Source organism: Emydura macquarii, unplaced genomic scaffold (genome assembly GCF_026122565.2).
Source record: "Emydura macquarii macquarii isolate MOO-44397 ecotype Brisbane River unplaced genomic scaffold, CSIRO-AGI_Emac_v2 contig_1483, whole genome shotgun sequence".
Taxonomy (NCBI): domain Eukaryota; kingdom Metazoa; phylum Chordata; order Testudines; family Chelidae; genus Emydura; species Emydura macquarii.
Window position 1 is genome coordinate 3,571,319 of NW_027131620.1, and position 12,625 is coordinate 3,583,943.

Below are 12,625 nucleotides of genomic sequence, written 5' to 3' on the forward strand. Positions count from 1 at the left end.
AGATTTGTAAGACAGGTTTCACTTTTCATATCTATGAATAGGGTATTTTACCAGCTTTTTTTCAGAGATTCTTTTTATCATCCTCTGAGTGTCTGAATTTTCAAATTTAAACAGCACCCAAAGTTCAAAAGAATCTTTTGTTCTGAGTTCTGTGACCTCAACAGACTCTATAAACTTCCAGATCCATTGTAGCCACATTGCTGAAAAATTTATGGAGTCTGTAATGATTTTCTGATATCTGGTAACTGTGACAGTTAATTCCACCACATGTACATCTTGAATTGAACATTAGTCTGTTTCTGCACCATGATGCTTGCATCGACCCCAGATAATTCTGTTATATTTTTGGTTTACTAGATTTGCAGGTTAGATGTGGCCTTCAGAACACTGTCCTAGATTTGTTGCGTTTTCTATACTGTTATGTATATCCCCTTCAGATGGAGCATTCCTACTCAGAATTTAACAGTACAAATTGCAGGTTCAGATGAGCAGAAAAGAAAACTTCCTCTATCTTTGAACTGGATTTTTTAGATTTGAATCCAGCAATCTGAAACTCACCCTATGAGCTCAGGTAGGTTAGTGAGATAGAACATGTAGAAAGGTTAATCTTTTGTTACCATCTAAAGGAGAGTCAACAGGACAATGGAAAGGTAGAGATGAAGTAAATCAACTCTTTTTAAATATTTTTGCCTGAGACTGGGAGCCTGTCTGAGTTGATGAAGGAAATATCAGTCTACCCATTGTACTAGGATGAATTGCAAAAAAGCACCTGATAATTTTTTTTCCCACCCCACAGGAAACTTGCATTGAAATATCATCCTGATAAGAATCCAGATAATCCAGAGGCTGCAGATAAATTTAAAGAGATCAACAATGCACATGCAATATTGACTGATGCCACAAAACGAAACATATATGATAAGTATGGCTCCCTGGGCCTGTACGTAGCAGAACAGTTTGGAGAGGAGAATGTGAACACATATTTCGTCCTGTCCAGCTGGTGGGCAAAGGTAAATGAGATAAAGATTTCTTTGCACTTATTCTGAACAAATGCTTAGCCATTCAAGAGTACTACGCTATTATTGTTAATTGGATATTTGTTCTATTTCATTTATTTGTTATATCTGGCACTTATTCAGGGCTCTAGACAGATCCTGACATTTAAAACACCATTAGAAAATCTGTTTTCATACAATATCTTGATTAATCAAATTTCCAGTTACAAGTTTCCAGGTAAGAGACTCTCTCACAAAAAACTGCACACCATAGCTAGTCATTTAATAGAATCATACCTCAGTCATCCTCTATTTTCCTTTGCCTGTGAACCTTCAACCTGTCTAAATGATTAAGAGAAAAGATAAGAAACGCAGTGTGCCTGGGAAGATGAACAAATCTGGGCTCTCGTAGACCAATGAGGGAAGTAAATTTCAGAGCTGGGGATCCCCTCATGGAGAATACCATCCCGTTTGTGTTGAGGGCTCTAGATTAGGCATCCTCATTGATCTTAACTGGGACAACATGGTCAAGGAGAGAGAGGTGGTCCTTTAAGCGGCCAGGTTCCAAAATATTTTAAGGCTTAATAGATTAAAACAGGCACTTTGATAACTTCCCAGAAGGGTATTGTTCATCAGTATAGTTCTGAGTATTGGTGGTGTGTGCTTCCTGAGTGTTGCACAACAGCTGGACAATAGCATTCTGCACTATCTTGATCTTCCACGTGGTCTCAATGTGCTACCACACACAGTGCGTATCACCGTAATCTGTTGTTAAGTGAAACAGGCACAAATAACAGTAGCAAGCTCTGCATCATAGTGAGATGCAGATGGAAGCAATGTTTGGGTTTTTTATTTTTATTTTTTTAGCAACAACTGCCTCTAGATTTTACAAAAGCACCCCTACACCTAATAAATTCCAAGATTGCAAACCTGAGCCTCAAATCACACACACTCCCTCAAACAGGCAAGCTCACTACATAGTCCCATCTCCTCCAACACCCTTCATTGCTTCAGCCAGCTTGCCCTGATCCAGTTTCATAGATGCTGGAACCAGCAGCTAGTGTCCACCCTGTGACAGAGCCATTTCCTCCTCCCCCAGTGGCATAACAGCCTTGGACATCTCCAAATGAATACTCTCAATGAGTTGCTCATGCTTCTCAGCCTAGCCACCTCCTCCTGTATCTCTCCCATTTGCTTCCTGAGAGATTCCACCAGCAGTCACCTTTCACTCTGGACGGTCCCCTCAGCGTGACTTTTATGCACATTGAACTGGAGATGTAATAGATGTTATGTGGAGAGTCTATGAATAAACATTGCCAGTACCCAGGAATCATTGTGTTTTACTTGATTCATGTTTATATTGCTGCACTCAGATGCATGCAGACCCTGAAATGGAATTGTGAGAGCTTAACACCCCTCCTCTCCCCCCGCCCCCCCAAAGGAATGTAGGGAGTTTTAAAGAAAATCTGCGATGTGAGTTATGTATAATCTATAAATTGTTCTCTTTTTGGAGGGGGGGGGGAAGCATGATATTTGTCATATGCAAATCTATCATGAGTAATTACATTCTTTAGGAGTCACACCGATTCTTAGTATGAAATCTGAACTCCTCTAGCTCACTGTGCTTTAGTTACAGTGACATTACTTACATGGTTAATTTAAGACTGTTTTCCAATCTTGATGATTAAGGCATTGGTATGTTTTCCTGCATCGTTGCAAACACCTTCATCTCCTGATTCCTTTGGGGTGAGAAAATAGTTATATCACTGGTGGATCAGTGACTGGATAATTGGCTGAAATAAAATAAACTTCCAAGGTAGCAGTGCAAAAAGAGTTGCATTTTAACATCAGTAAGTGCCACTGTGAACACAACAGGCACCTTCTGAGGGGCAAGACAAGACGAACTCCTATTAATACTGTGTGGGTGATTCTTAGCCTATATACACTTAAGGATGCAGCTGAAACAGTAGCTCATTATAACTTCTCCTGCTGTAGCAAGAGGTGTAGTTTAGGTAACAGGAGTGATCCACTTTCATTAGAAGATGCAGCTTATGTGTTGTGTCCATTCTCTTTCTCTTCTTTGCAGGCCCTGTTTGTATTCTGTGGACTCATCACAGGCTGCTACTGCTGTTGCTGTCTGTGTTGCTGCTGTAACTGTTGCTGTGGAAAGTGTAAACCTAAACCTCCTGAAGGTGCCGAGCAAGAATACTATGTCTCTCCAGAGGACTTGGAGGCACAGTTACAGTCGGATGAAAGGGGTAAGTCTCATTAACAGCAGGTGAAATAGCTACAGAGATTTCTAGAATGACCGATGTCACTGAAGTCTCTGACACGGCTTATTAAATAGCAATGCATTGAACGATGTGTTAAGTTCTTAGAGACCACCATAAGCCATTAGTTTTGGCAGATGAGAGGAGTTACTGTGTCATAAACTGATTATGCTTGAGATGCTGAGTGTAGATAACATCACCAAAAATTAACTTGAAATCATAGTGGTTTTCATATTGAACACTGCAGAAGTCAACTTCAAGGAAAAAAGTGAACCTGAGTGAACGTGGAGCAGAAGCATGATTAGGAGTAGGTCATTAGAGCTGGGGTAACTGAAGTAATACACCAACCAGATTCTTGTGCTTACGTATAGTGGCCCTTTGCACCAAAAGCATGTTAAGAGAAATGTCAGAGCAGCTTTGCAAACTGCTTCAGACATGTCGAAAGAAGATGCTTCCCCAGGTAAATATGTCCAGTAGGATCAATTAATACAGAATCAGAGCTTTCATTTAAAAATTGTTGCTAGCAGAGTAAACCCTGTGTTCTGCTCATGTTTTTAACTGATATCTCAGCTACTGGATGGTATGCCACTTTCTTCCCGAAGTATGGGCAGAGTGAGCAAAAGAAGGAGCAGCTTTAACATTCCCTGTTGAATCCCTGAGGCTCCTAACTCCTCTAGACCCTCACTACTATGGAGTGATAGGGAGGTGGAGTGAAGTAGCTCCTTCTTTTCTGCTGCTTTGCAGCCTCCTTCCCTGGTTGGCCCTAGACTCTTCTCCTACTCAGGTCCCACAGACATATCGCCTCTAGGCCCAGAAAGGAGAATACAAAATACCCAGTTACTTTTCTTCCCGGGATAGGCTAAAGATCTTAGCAACTGTTAACAAGTGAAAATATTCTCTTTCAGTCTTGATATAGCTCCATGCATTGATCAGCTAAACTTATTTCTTTGAGGCAAGAAAATGATTTTGAGTTAAAAGGAAATAGCCTGAGTTGGATATTTTGATTTAGTTCACTTAATCTGGAATTAATGCTTTTAAGAGGGAAAGGTGTATTGGCTGTTTTATGCATGCATGGATCTTGATAGGTAAATTAAAACACCCTTCCTTCAAATAAAATACCTAGCATGCAGGTGTTCTCATTTGATTTGAACTCCAACTGAAGAAAAATTAAGACAGCATGTCAGAAGAGGTGGTGTGGCAGTGTATTGTTGATACTGTCACTGGGAAGTGGTGTTGCCTGCTGCTCACCAAAAATGCATGTAAACTATTTTCTCCAATGCAATAAAACACTGCTTTCACTTTTCAGAGGCCACAGACACACCTATTGTGATACAGCCAGCATCAGCCACAGAGACGACCCAACTTACAGCCGACTCTCACCCCAGCTACCACACTGATGGATTTAACTAAGTTAAGGAAACACTTATTTAGAATGGATAAATAAATACATGGCCAACTCAACACTAGAATCATGAACATTAGAAATAGCGAATGGGGAGGGGAAAAAGTTTTGCCACAGTAAGAAGGCAGTCTCCAACCTGCCGAGAATATTTTGTAATCCCTTCAGCCTTTTGTCACCTTCAGTGTCGTATCTTGATGATACATGAAGTGCTGTAGCATGCAGTATTTAAAGCAGTTTAGCTATGGTCTTATTTGTTGTTTTTCCTTTTTTTATAGCATGTATGGAGTTATGTTAAATGTCTGTTTGTGTTATGTATTGAGGAGTTATCACACTAAGAGTATAATGGAGACATTCTGCATTCTAAGCAGTGGTACGAGCCTAAGCAAGATTCTTTTAAAAGTGAGTAAAATCAGTCACACACCAGCTGCTCTGTTTCTATACAGTTGAACTGTCAAGACCTTAGAGTTCATTATTTTATGTGAGTGCAACAAAGATCTTAAGGTCTTTGGTTTTAGCCCTTCTCGTCTCTCCCTGCACCTCCATCTTAGCAAGTTTACAATGCAAAGAACCAAAAAATGCCAAAATTGTAGGGCAGGAATTCCTTAATGGTGGTTTTCAGCCTAAACAAAACTACCTTGGACATGCCTCCCTCTTTTTTTTTTTTTTTTTAACTTTTCAGGCATTAAATTGATGGACATCTCCTAATTCATAATGGGGAATTCTCTGATAGCATAGGCCCAAAATGCAGGTTATGACAAAAACCAAATATTGTTAGAATTATTTTTAGGGACTTTTTGTGTTTCCAGCAGAAACTGTGTTGAGTTTTAAGCATTCCCCTGCAATGTTTATAACCAGCTATTGCAGCCTTTTATTAGTGCATGAGAATCTTAAAGTGAAACTGATTAATCTGTTTTCATTGTCCAAGTGAGGAAAACGCAGAAAGTAAACAAATAGCATAAATAGTGGAAAGCAAATTAGATTTTTAAAATACTCTTTTAATAATCTAAAATGCTATTAGTAAGACTGTTAGGGATGCTTTTTTTTAATGCTTTTAACCTGAAATGCCCCTTTAACTTTGTCATGAACAACTTTTTGGAATATGTAAATGGCTATTTAAGAACAAAACACCTCACTTTGTGTTTATATCATATAATAGTTTGCACATAGTGTTCTGTTGAGATTTATTTACTTCAGCATTATATTTTTCTTCACATAAATTATGATGGAAACTATTGAATGGTTTCCTATGCTGTCTTGAAAGCAAATCATGTCTGAAAGATGTTTAAAACTATGGTTTACTGTGTGAATTTTAGATTTGCTCAGCTGTCACAAGAAGCATTTACTTTGCAGGTATATTTTGCTTTTAACAAATTTCTCTTTAGAAAATGTTGAATTGGGATTTAGGGAAACAACTAGTAAACTTATACCCAGGAAACCTTTGGTGGTTAGTTACTACCTCTTCTGCTTTGATCTTTTATGTATATTTCACTTCTCCCCCTTCCCTTTACATCTGTTTCTTCACATCACACGCACCCACGGTGCTTTTATTCAGGCCCTGCAAGGTGACTGACATTCTTCCAGCCAACAGTCGCTTTTGGGACTTTTCCATGCCACCCTTTCACAAGGCAGAAGGGTCACTTTGGAGAAAGTGCTTAGCGCTGTTCACGAATCTGCCATAGAAGTGTCCCTGCTATAGAAGAAGAGGCAAGGAACTGAAAGAAGGTCTCTTGCCATCTCAGGACAAGGCACTACCATTGGGCTAACCTAGCCTAATTTCTTTGTTATGGAAGGTTGTCTCTTGTGCCTGGTCCAGATGTGCAAAAATGTCCAATGGAATATCTTTCACTGTAACCTTGCACACAGGGAAAGTGAAAGAAGATTAGTTAACATCTCTGGCTCGAAATCCTGCCAAACATATTAGGCAAACAATTTTTCAACTCTCTCCATGCTGAATCAGAGGTTATTCTAAAAGCTGTCTTACTCCGTCATAAGTGCTGGTGCATGAACACAATTGCATGCATGTAAGTCTGGTGCAGGCAAAAGTGTGATTTTGATTATTTGAATCATGGTGTGGCATCAAAAGGGTATCTGTAATACTACTTAACTAAACAGATTTTAGATAACATAGTTTTTTATGAGCCATTTTCCCCCTGTAGCATATGATTAAAGTTGATAGTCCTACAAACTTGAAGTTGCCTGGACCCAATAACCAGCATATCTTGGGCAACCAGTGATTTACTGCTCTGCTATTTGTTTAGTATTTAGCATCAGGAAAACAACAGTTACAATCCCAAGAGATCAGTCACAATCTGATCTTAGGTCTTTAAGTGAAGACTTTATTTAGCCCCTTTGGATGGGGAATAAATTTCCAGCTCAAAATTTCCAGCTCATAATGGCCTTGCATAGACTCTACCTAAACCTATTTAGTGCTTATTTAGTCTTTTTAGTGTTATGTACTACTCTGGAGTACGTTGGGATATATATGCAAACTTAATTCCCTAGAAGCTTACTGGCCAAAGTTGCTTTTGTGATCTGTACAAGTCTGCGAATGCTACTGAGTAAAAGTTAACTGTACATTTAGCGGATGTTCTAAAATAGCATAGCTGACAAAAGTGGCGCTGGTAGAATGATGGAAAGGCTGTTTCAGCATGTATTAATTACACTTTAGAATATTCTTCCTTCCCCAGTTATTGAGCTGGAACTGCTGATGCAAAACATCAATTCATTTGGATTGTCACTTAATGTGAAGAAGTTGTGACTCCTTGTATCAGGGGTCCAAGTTAGTTTTGATGTTTAGTTTTGAAATTGCAGATACTATTTCTTAGTTTCTCTAGCACTTCAGTTACATTAATAAAGTCATCAGGATGTTTCAGTGTGCAATGTAAGAATTAAATGCGGGATGAGGCTTCTTAATTCTAGCTTCAGACCCCACTGATGTCAATTATAAGAACTTACTGCATTCTTTGTAACCAATGTCATAGTGAAGGAGCCCTAGCTACTTTTAAATACAAACTAATCTTAAAACTGTGAAATTGATTAAGATCAGAAAATCGAAGTTGAAGATGACTCTTCAATTCATGTTCTACATTGTTTGGAAAAAGAGCCATGGGAGGATGAATTTAAAAGTGCACCACAACGGTGTTAGGAAAAGAACAAGATTCAGACTAAGAAGACATTTGTGTACTTGATTATCCACTATGAGTCCATAGTTTCCTCCTTTTTAATTATCTAGGAAGACCCAAATTCAAAAAGTGATAGTTTCCTTTCAACAGTTCATGTGTCCACATCCATCTACAGTAAATTAACAGATCATGCATCATTATATGTGGTTATGTTGTAAGGGAAATGCCAGAACTCTGATCTCAGGACTTGGTGCCCTTCCCCCCTTACTTTTTAACACCTTAAATCTTTTTCAGCATAAGATTTGTTGTGGGAGTGTTATCCCTTTGTTTTTCCTGACTTCTCAGTTTTATATGAAACCCACAGTTATTTTAAATGTAGTTTATTTCAATAAAGGATGTTTAATGGTATTATGTAACCAGAAGACTTAAAGGTTATCCATTCTCCTTTTCATCATTTTTTTTTAAACAGCCCTGCCAGTGAATAACTTGCCATATTTATTTTTAATTGACATACATATTATATACAAATATCCCAAACCCTAAAACTACTACTTGCACTTTTATAATTGCAAAATGGCCAACAGTGTACGTACACACACACACACGTACACACACACACACGTACACACACACACACAGAGTGAGTACAAAATGTGGTGGTAAATAGTGGTTCCTTGGCTAAATTCTTACATGCTGAGGAGCAGCAAGCATTTCCAAACTTTATGGGGCTGCAGTGTCCTTATCAGAATTGGAATAGCAGCTTCACTTGGAGGCTACAACAGGCACCAAAGCCTGGGAAATAAAAAGGGAAGTGAACTTAAAGGCCATTGTTGCCGGCTTAGATGCAGAATGTTTCCTTCCAAAACACTTAACATAAACAGCATTATTTCATGTTAAATGTGTTGCCAGAGTTAAACTTGAACTTCAGTTTTTTTAAAAGTTACATTATAAGACAAATTTTCTACAAGTTTTCGGAGGTCTTTGTTTAGGTTGTTTAGTCATTCCGATCTAGCTCATAAAATCTATTCAGAACACTAGCTCCCTCAGCAGATAGAAACATGACCCCTTGGTAACCAGGATTTCTGAGGCAGCCTAGTCTGGAGAGTACTCTAATGACTGATAGTAAGGACCACTGACTTTACTTCCACGTTCTGTTGTGACTCCTAGACAGGATATGTTTTAAAAAAAAAAAAAAAAGCCGCTGCTTCAGTATCAATGAATACTTAAATACTATCCATTTTTGATAATGGCAGATCTGCCATTGAAGTAGCTGGTGGTGGATTTATTGTGCCCCATTCTTCCTCTGGATATGGAAATCCCCAAACTTCGTCTAGTGCAACAAATGACAAGTCAAAAACTTCATTTGAAGTGAATGAAGGGGCACTGTGCCTATTAAATGCCAGTTTAATTTCATTGGTAATGTATGTAGGAAGTTAACTATTTATCTGTATATGAAGTTATGTAAAAGTCTTAATGGCATCTGATGGTACGTAGATTTCTGCTAATTCCATGCCGTGACATTTGAGAGCCATCTCTTGAGTCTTATTTTTAGATTTGTAACATTTTAAACTGCTTTAGATATTAGTGCTCAGTGTTTAAAATATATGATGCTCTTTGAAATGTATATGTGCAGAACCTGTTCAGAAGGAAGGTGTTGATGTGGTACTAGAAGGAGGTTCTAAGTCTTGCAACAATGCTTTGGTAGAGGGACTGCCCATCATGTCAGAGCCTGTTTACCCTACAAATATAACTAAGTTAGGGAGCTGGTTGAAGTGTGTTCCCGATCCACTTTATTGTAGGGTTATATTATGTACGGTGATGGGACCTGTGTATGCTGTTACAGGGCTAGACTTTGATTATTTGTAGTGTACGCAGGCCCTGAGAGAGGTGCCCTGTTTCCTTAATTAGTCTGTGCCCTTAGAATCTGTCTGATCCCCTTCAGTGTTCTTGACGTTTCCAAATAATTTAGGAAATGTGTTTGTGCTGCAGTTTTCCCTGCCCAGTGCAACTGGATATTGGCTCTGTTTTACAAGGGATCCTTGCTAGATAGACTGATAGGCCTCTGCTGCTTTGCAGTTTCTCCATCTTACTGCCCGCTCTGGTTGCTGTTCAGCCTGCATTAATCCTTGGACTAGACTGAACCCCAGCACCTGTACAGATGTTTATAGTGCGATGTTAGTATGAACTGAACATGCAGAACAGTTTGAACGCCGCCGCTCTCTTCTGTGGAGGGAGGGAACCTGCTAGTTTGTAGTGTCATTGCTTTGAGAACAGCTTATACACCTGGAAATAAACTTTCCCAGCTATCAGTGGTGTTTATAACTTTGTTGGCTATACTGGGAAGGGAAAAGGCAAGAAATCTTGTTCGTGTTCAAGTCCTGTGAAAATTGATAGTGTGCTTCACAAACTGTATTTGGACTTAAATGCTATCTAAATGAGAGACTACAAGCCCGAAGTCCCTCTTTCATTCCAGGAAGGTGCTTTCTTCAAAGGCTAAGCTAATTAGGGCAGCTGTTTGTCTCTTGCCTGCAAGGTTAAACTCTGTAATTCTGGGGGAGACATTTTCATTTGAAAGTAAAATGCCAATGTTATAGGCGCAGTTGTATTTGTTGTTAGACAGAAATGCTGGGTGTTGGTAGGTTACATACTGATATAACACTAATAGGTTTCTCAAGAATGAATGCCTATCTTCTTCCCTACTACATTTTCACAACCAACAACGAATGTTCCTTGTAGTTTGTGAATGGTTGCTGATCGTATTTTCTGTGTAGCACTGGCTTCCGAAAGATTTAAAGACGTATTTGAATCCTGTCAACTGCCATTTGATCCTGTCCCGTGAGACTGGGTGAAGCTGGTATGAACCTGTTCCTGCTCTTCTTTTTAAATGAAGAAAATAAAAAAGCCAACAATAGCAGGGAGGGTAATGGCAATCCTTGGAATGACTTTGACTTGTGTGGGCTGCTGTGAAGGGATATCTTAAATATTATTAGTATGATAATAACTGGAGTTGTAATAAAATACATTGATGTTTCTTGATTCCTGTGCTAGTTTTAGCTACCCTGTACCCTATGCAGCAGGCGGTTCAATGTAGTTTGCAAATCAAGGAGGTCCAAACCTTGTGCTGTAAATATGGGATTGCAGTATCATGTGTGTATGTATGTATATATGCACATATGTATCTATTTGTACAACAGCTGTGCACCTAGTACTTGCTGCTGTCTTTGGTAGTGAAACATGAAATTTGGCTCCCGCTACTATTCTTATGAACTCTCAGCCAGACAAGCCGAAGAAGTTAGTTTTGTGTGCCCAGAATCACAAGTTCTCCTTTCAGCTGCATGAAAAAGAACTAGATCTGCCAGTGAATTAACAGGTGAAGAAAACAATGAAAGCATCCTGTTGTACACATAGAATTAAGTAAAGTGTTTGAGTAAGAATGTCATGCCATATGTAATGGGGAGGGGGGAGAAATCCTCTCCGCTTCTGTGTCCACAAAGTCTTCCCTGTGTGCTAGAATGACTGTATCTTGAATAATAAGATGCCTTTGCACTGTCTAGTTCAGTTACCCCCATTTTTGTTGCTTACAAACAGACTGAGTTCAAAAGGGTGGCATGGAATTGATTACGAATTGTAAAGTAAAGCTAGCTGGTGACGTTTCAAAAGCCACAAAGATTGTGGCCAATGTTCGTTACCTCAAATTGCTTTTAGTCATGTTGGTTAGAGACGCCAGGTGGTCCTGCTTGGGCCCTCTGTCCCTAAAGGTGTTGCCTTTAGGCATGAACACAAAGTATATGCACAAATCACATTTGGTTTTTCTATTTGCTAATGGCAATCAGCACACGTGGAAATCTGTAGGGATCAAGGAGGGGTTCCTTTTACTACTTAAATGTTTGAAATGACATTTGTCCGTCAAAAAACTTTTGCTGTTGAGGTTTCCTTATTTGGTGCATGTGTGCCATGTAAGCCAAATGCTGTCATTCCATTCATTCCACCACCCCTCCTCCCACTCTTTGGGGTAGCGGAAGAGGGGCCATTGGTTTGTCTCATCACACATCCAGCAAGGTTTGTATTAGTTTTGCATGTGAGCAAGGCCCTGAGATAAGCAATTCACTATGGGTTTTGTCATGTTGGCCTCTTATGAAGCTTGTGGGAGCTGAAAATGCAATGAGAGAATGCATTCGCATTTGCTCTGTATTTCCACTCTGGTGGGGTGAGGGGAAAGCCCATGTTTAAAAAATGTTAGCAGTTGTAAAAACAATCAAGGGATAAAAGCATCTGAAAAGCAATTATATATGTATAGACATATATATATTTTGTTATGTAACTAAAGGACCATACTTTGAATTGTATGTAAGTAGATGTGGCTGTCTGAACTTCGTGGATTGTAACACTCGATACTACTGAGCTCCTGTACATACAGACGATTAAAGCAGAAGGAATTATTTTATGTCTTAGCATGGTAATTTGTGTAATGTATGTCTCAGTATAAACTAAAATAAAGATTGCTAAATTATCTGAAACCACTGTTGTAAAATAAATGTTTTCAATGCAGAAACATTTGTTTGGGTTTTTCATTTCCATCTTTAAAGCAGCCTTCTTTGATTATCAACAGCATCACTTTGTGACGTCAACCACAGCATAGAGGGTGAAGGAAGACTCCATATCTATGATCTTTGAATACCAAACTTTCAGGCCATTTACAACAGGGTTATGATTCTGTATTAGATCAATGCCATGCCTTTTCATTTCTGTACGCAGGTGTACCTCTTGCTTCACAAGTGTTATCCTAGCACCTTTGAACACTTGTCCGCATCATGAACATCACCATATGCTTGGTTG

The 12,625-nt window shown here is 39.1% G+C and overlaps 1 protein-coding gene across 3 annotated transcripts in view; it reads left to right on the forward strand.

The window, feature by feature from the left end:
• Window positions 1-12,341, forward strand: part of DNAJC5 (DnaJ heat shock protein family (Hsp40) member C5) — a 48,026-nt gene extending 35,685 nt beyond the window's left edge. For all 3 annotated transcript variants that reach the window (XM_067554065.1, XM_067554066.1, XM_067554067.1), the window contains 3 exons: window positions 797-1,010; window positions 3,082-3,253; window positions 4,572-12,341. In XM_067554065.1, the coding sequence (XP_067410166.1) occupies window positions 797-1,010; window positions 3,082-3,253; window positions 4,572-4,675 (490 nt within the window). In that variant the 3' untranslated portion in view covers window positions 4,676-12,341. The remainder of the gene's footprint in view (window positions 1-796; window positions 1,011-3,081; window positions 3,254-4,571) is intronic.
• Window positions 12,342-12,625: the final 284 nt, after the last annotated feature.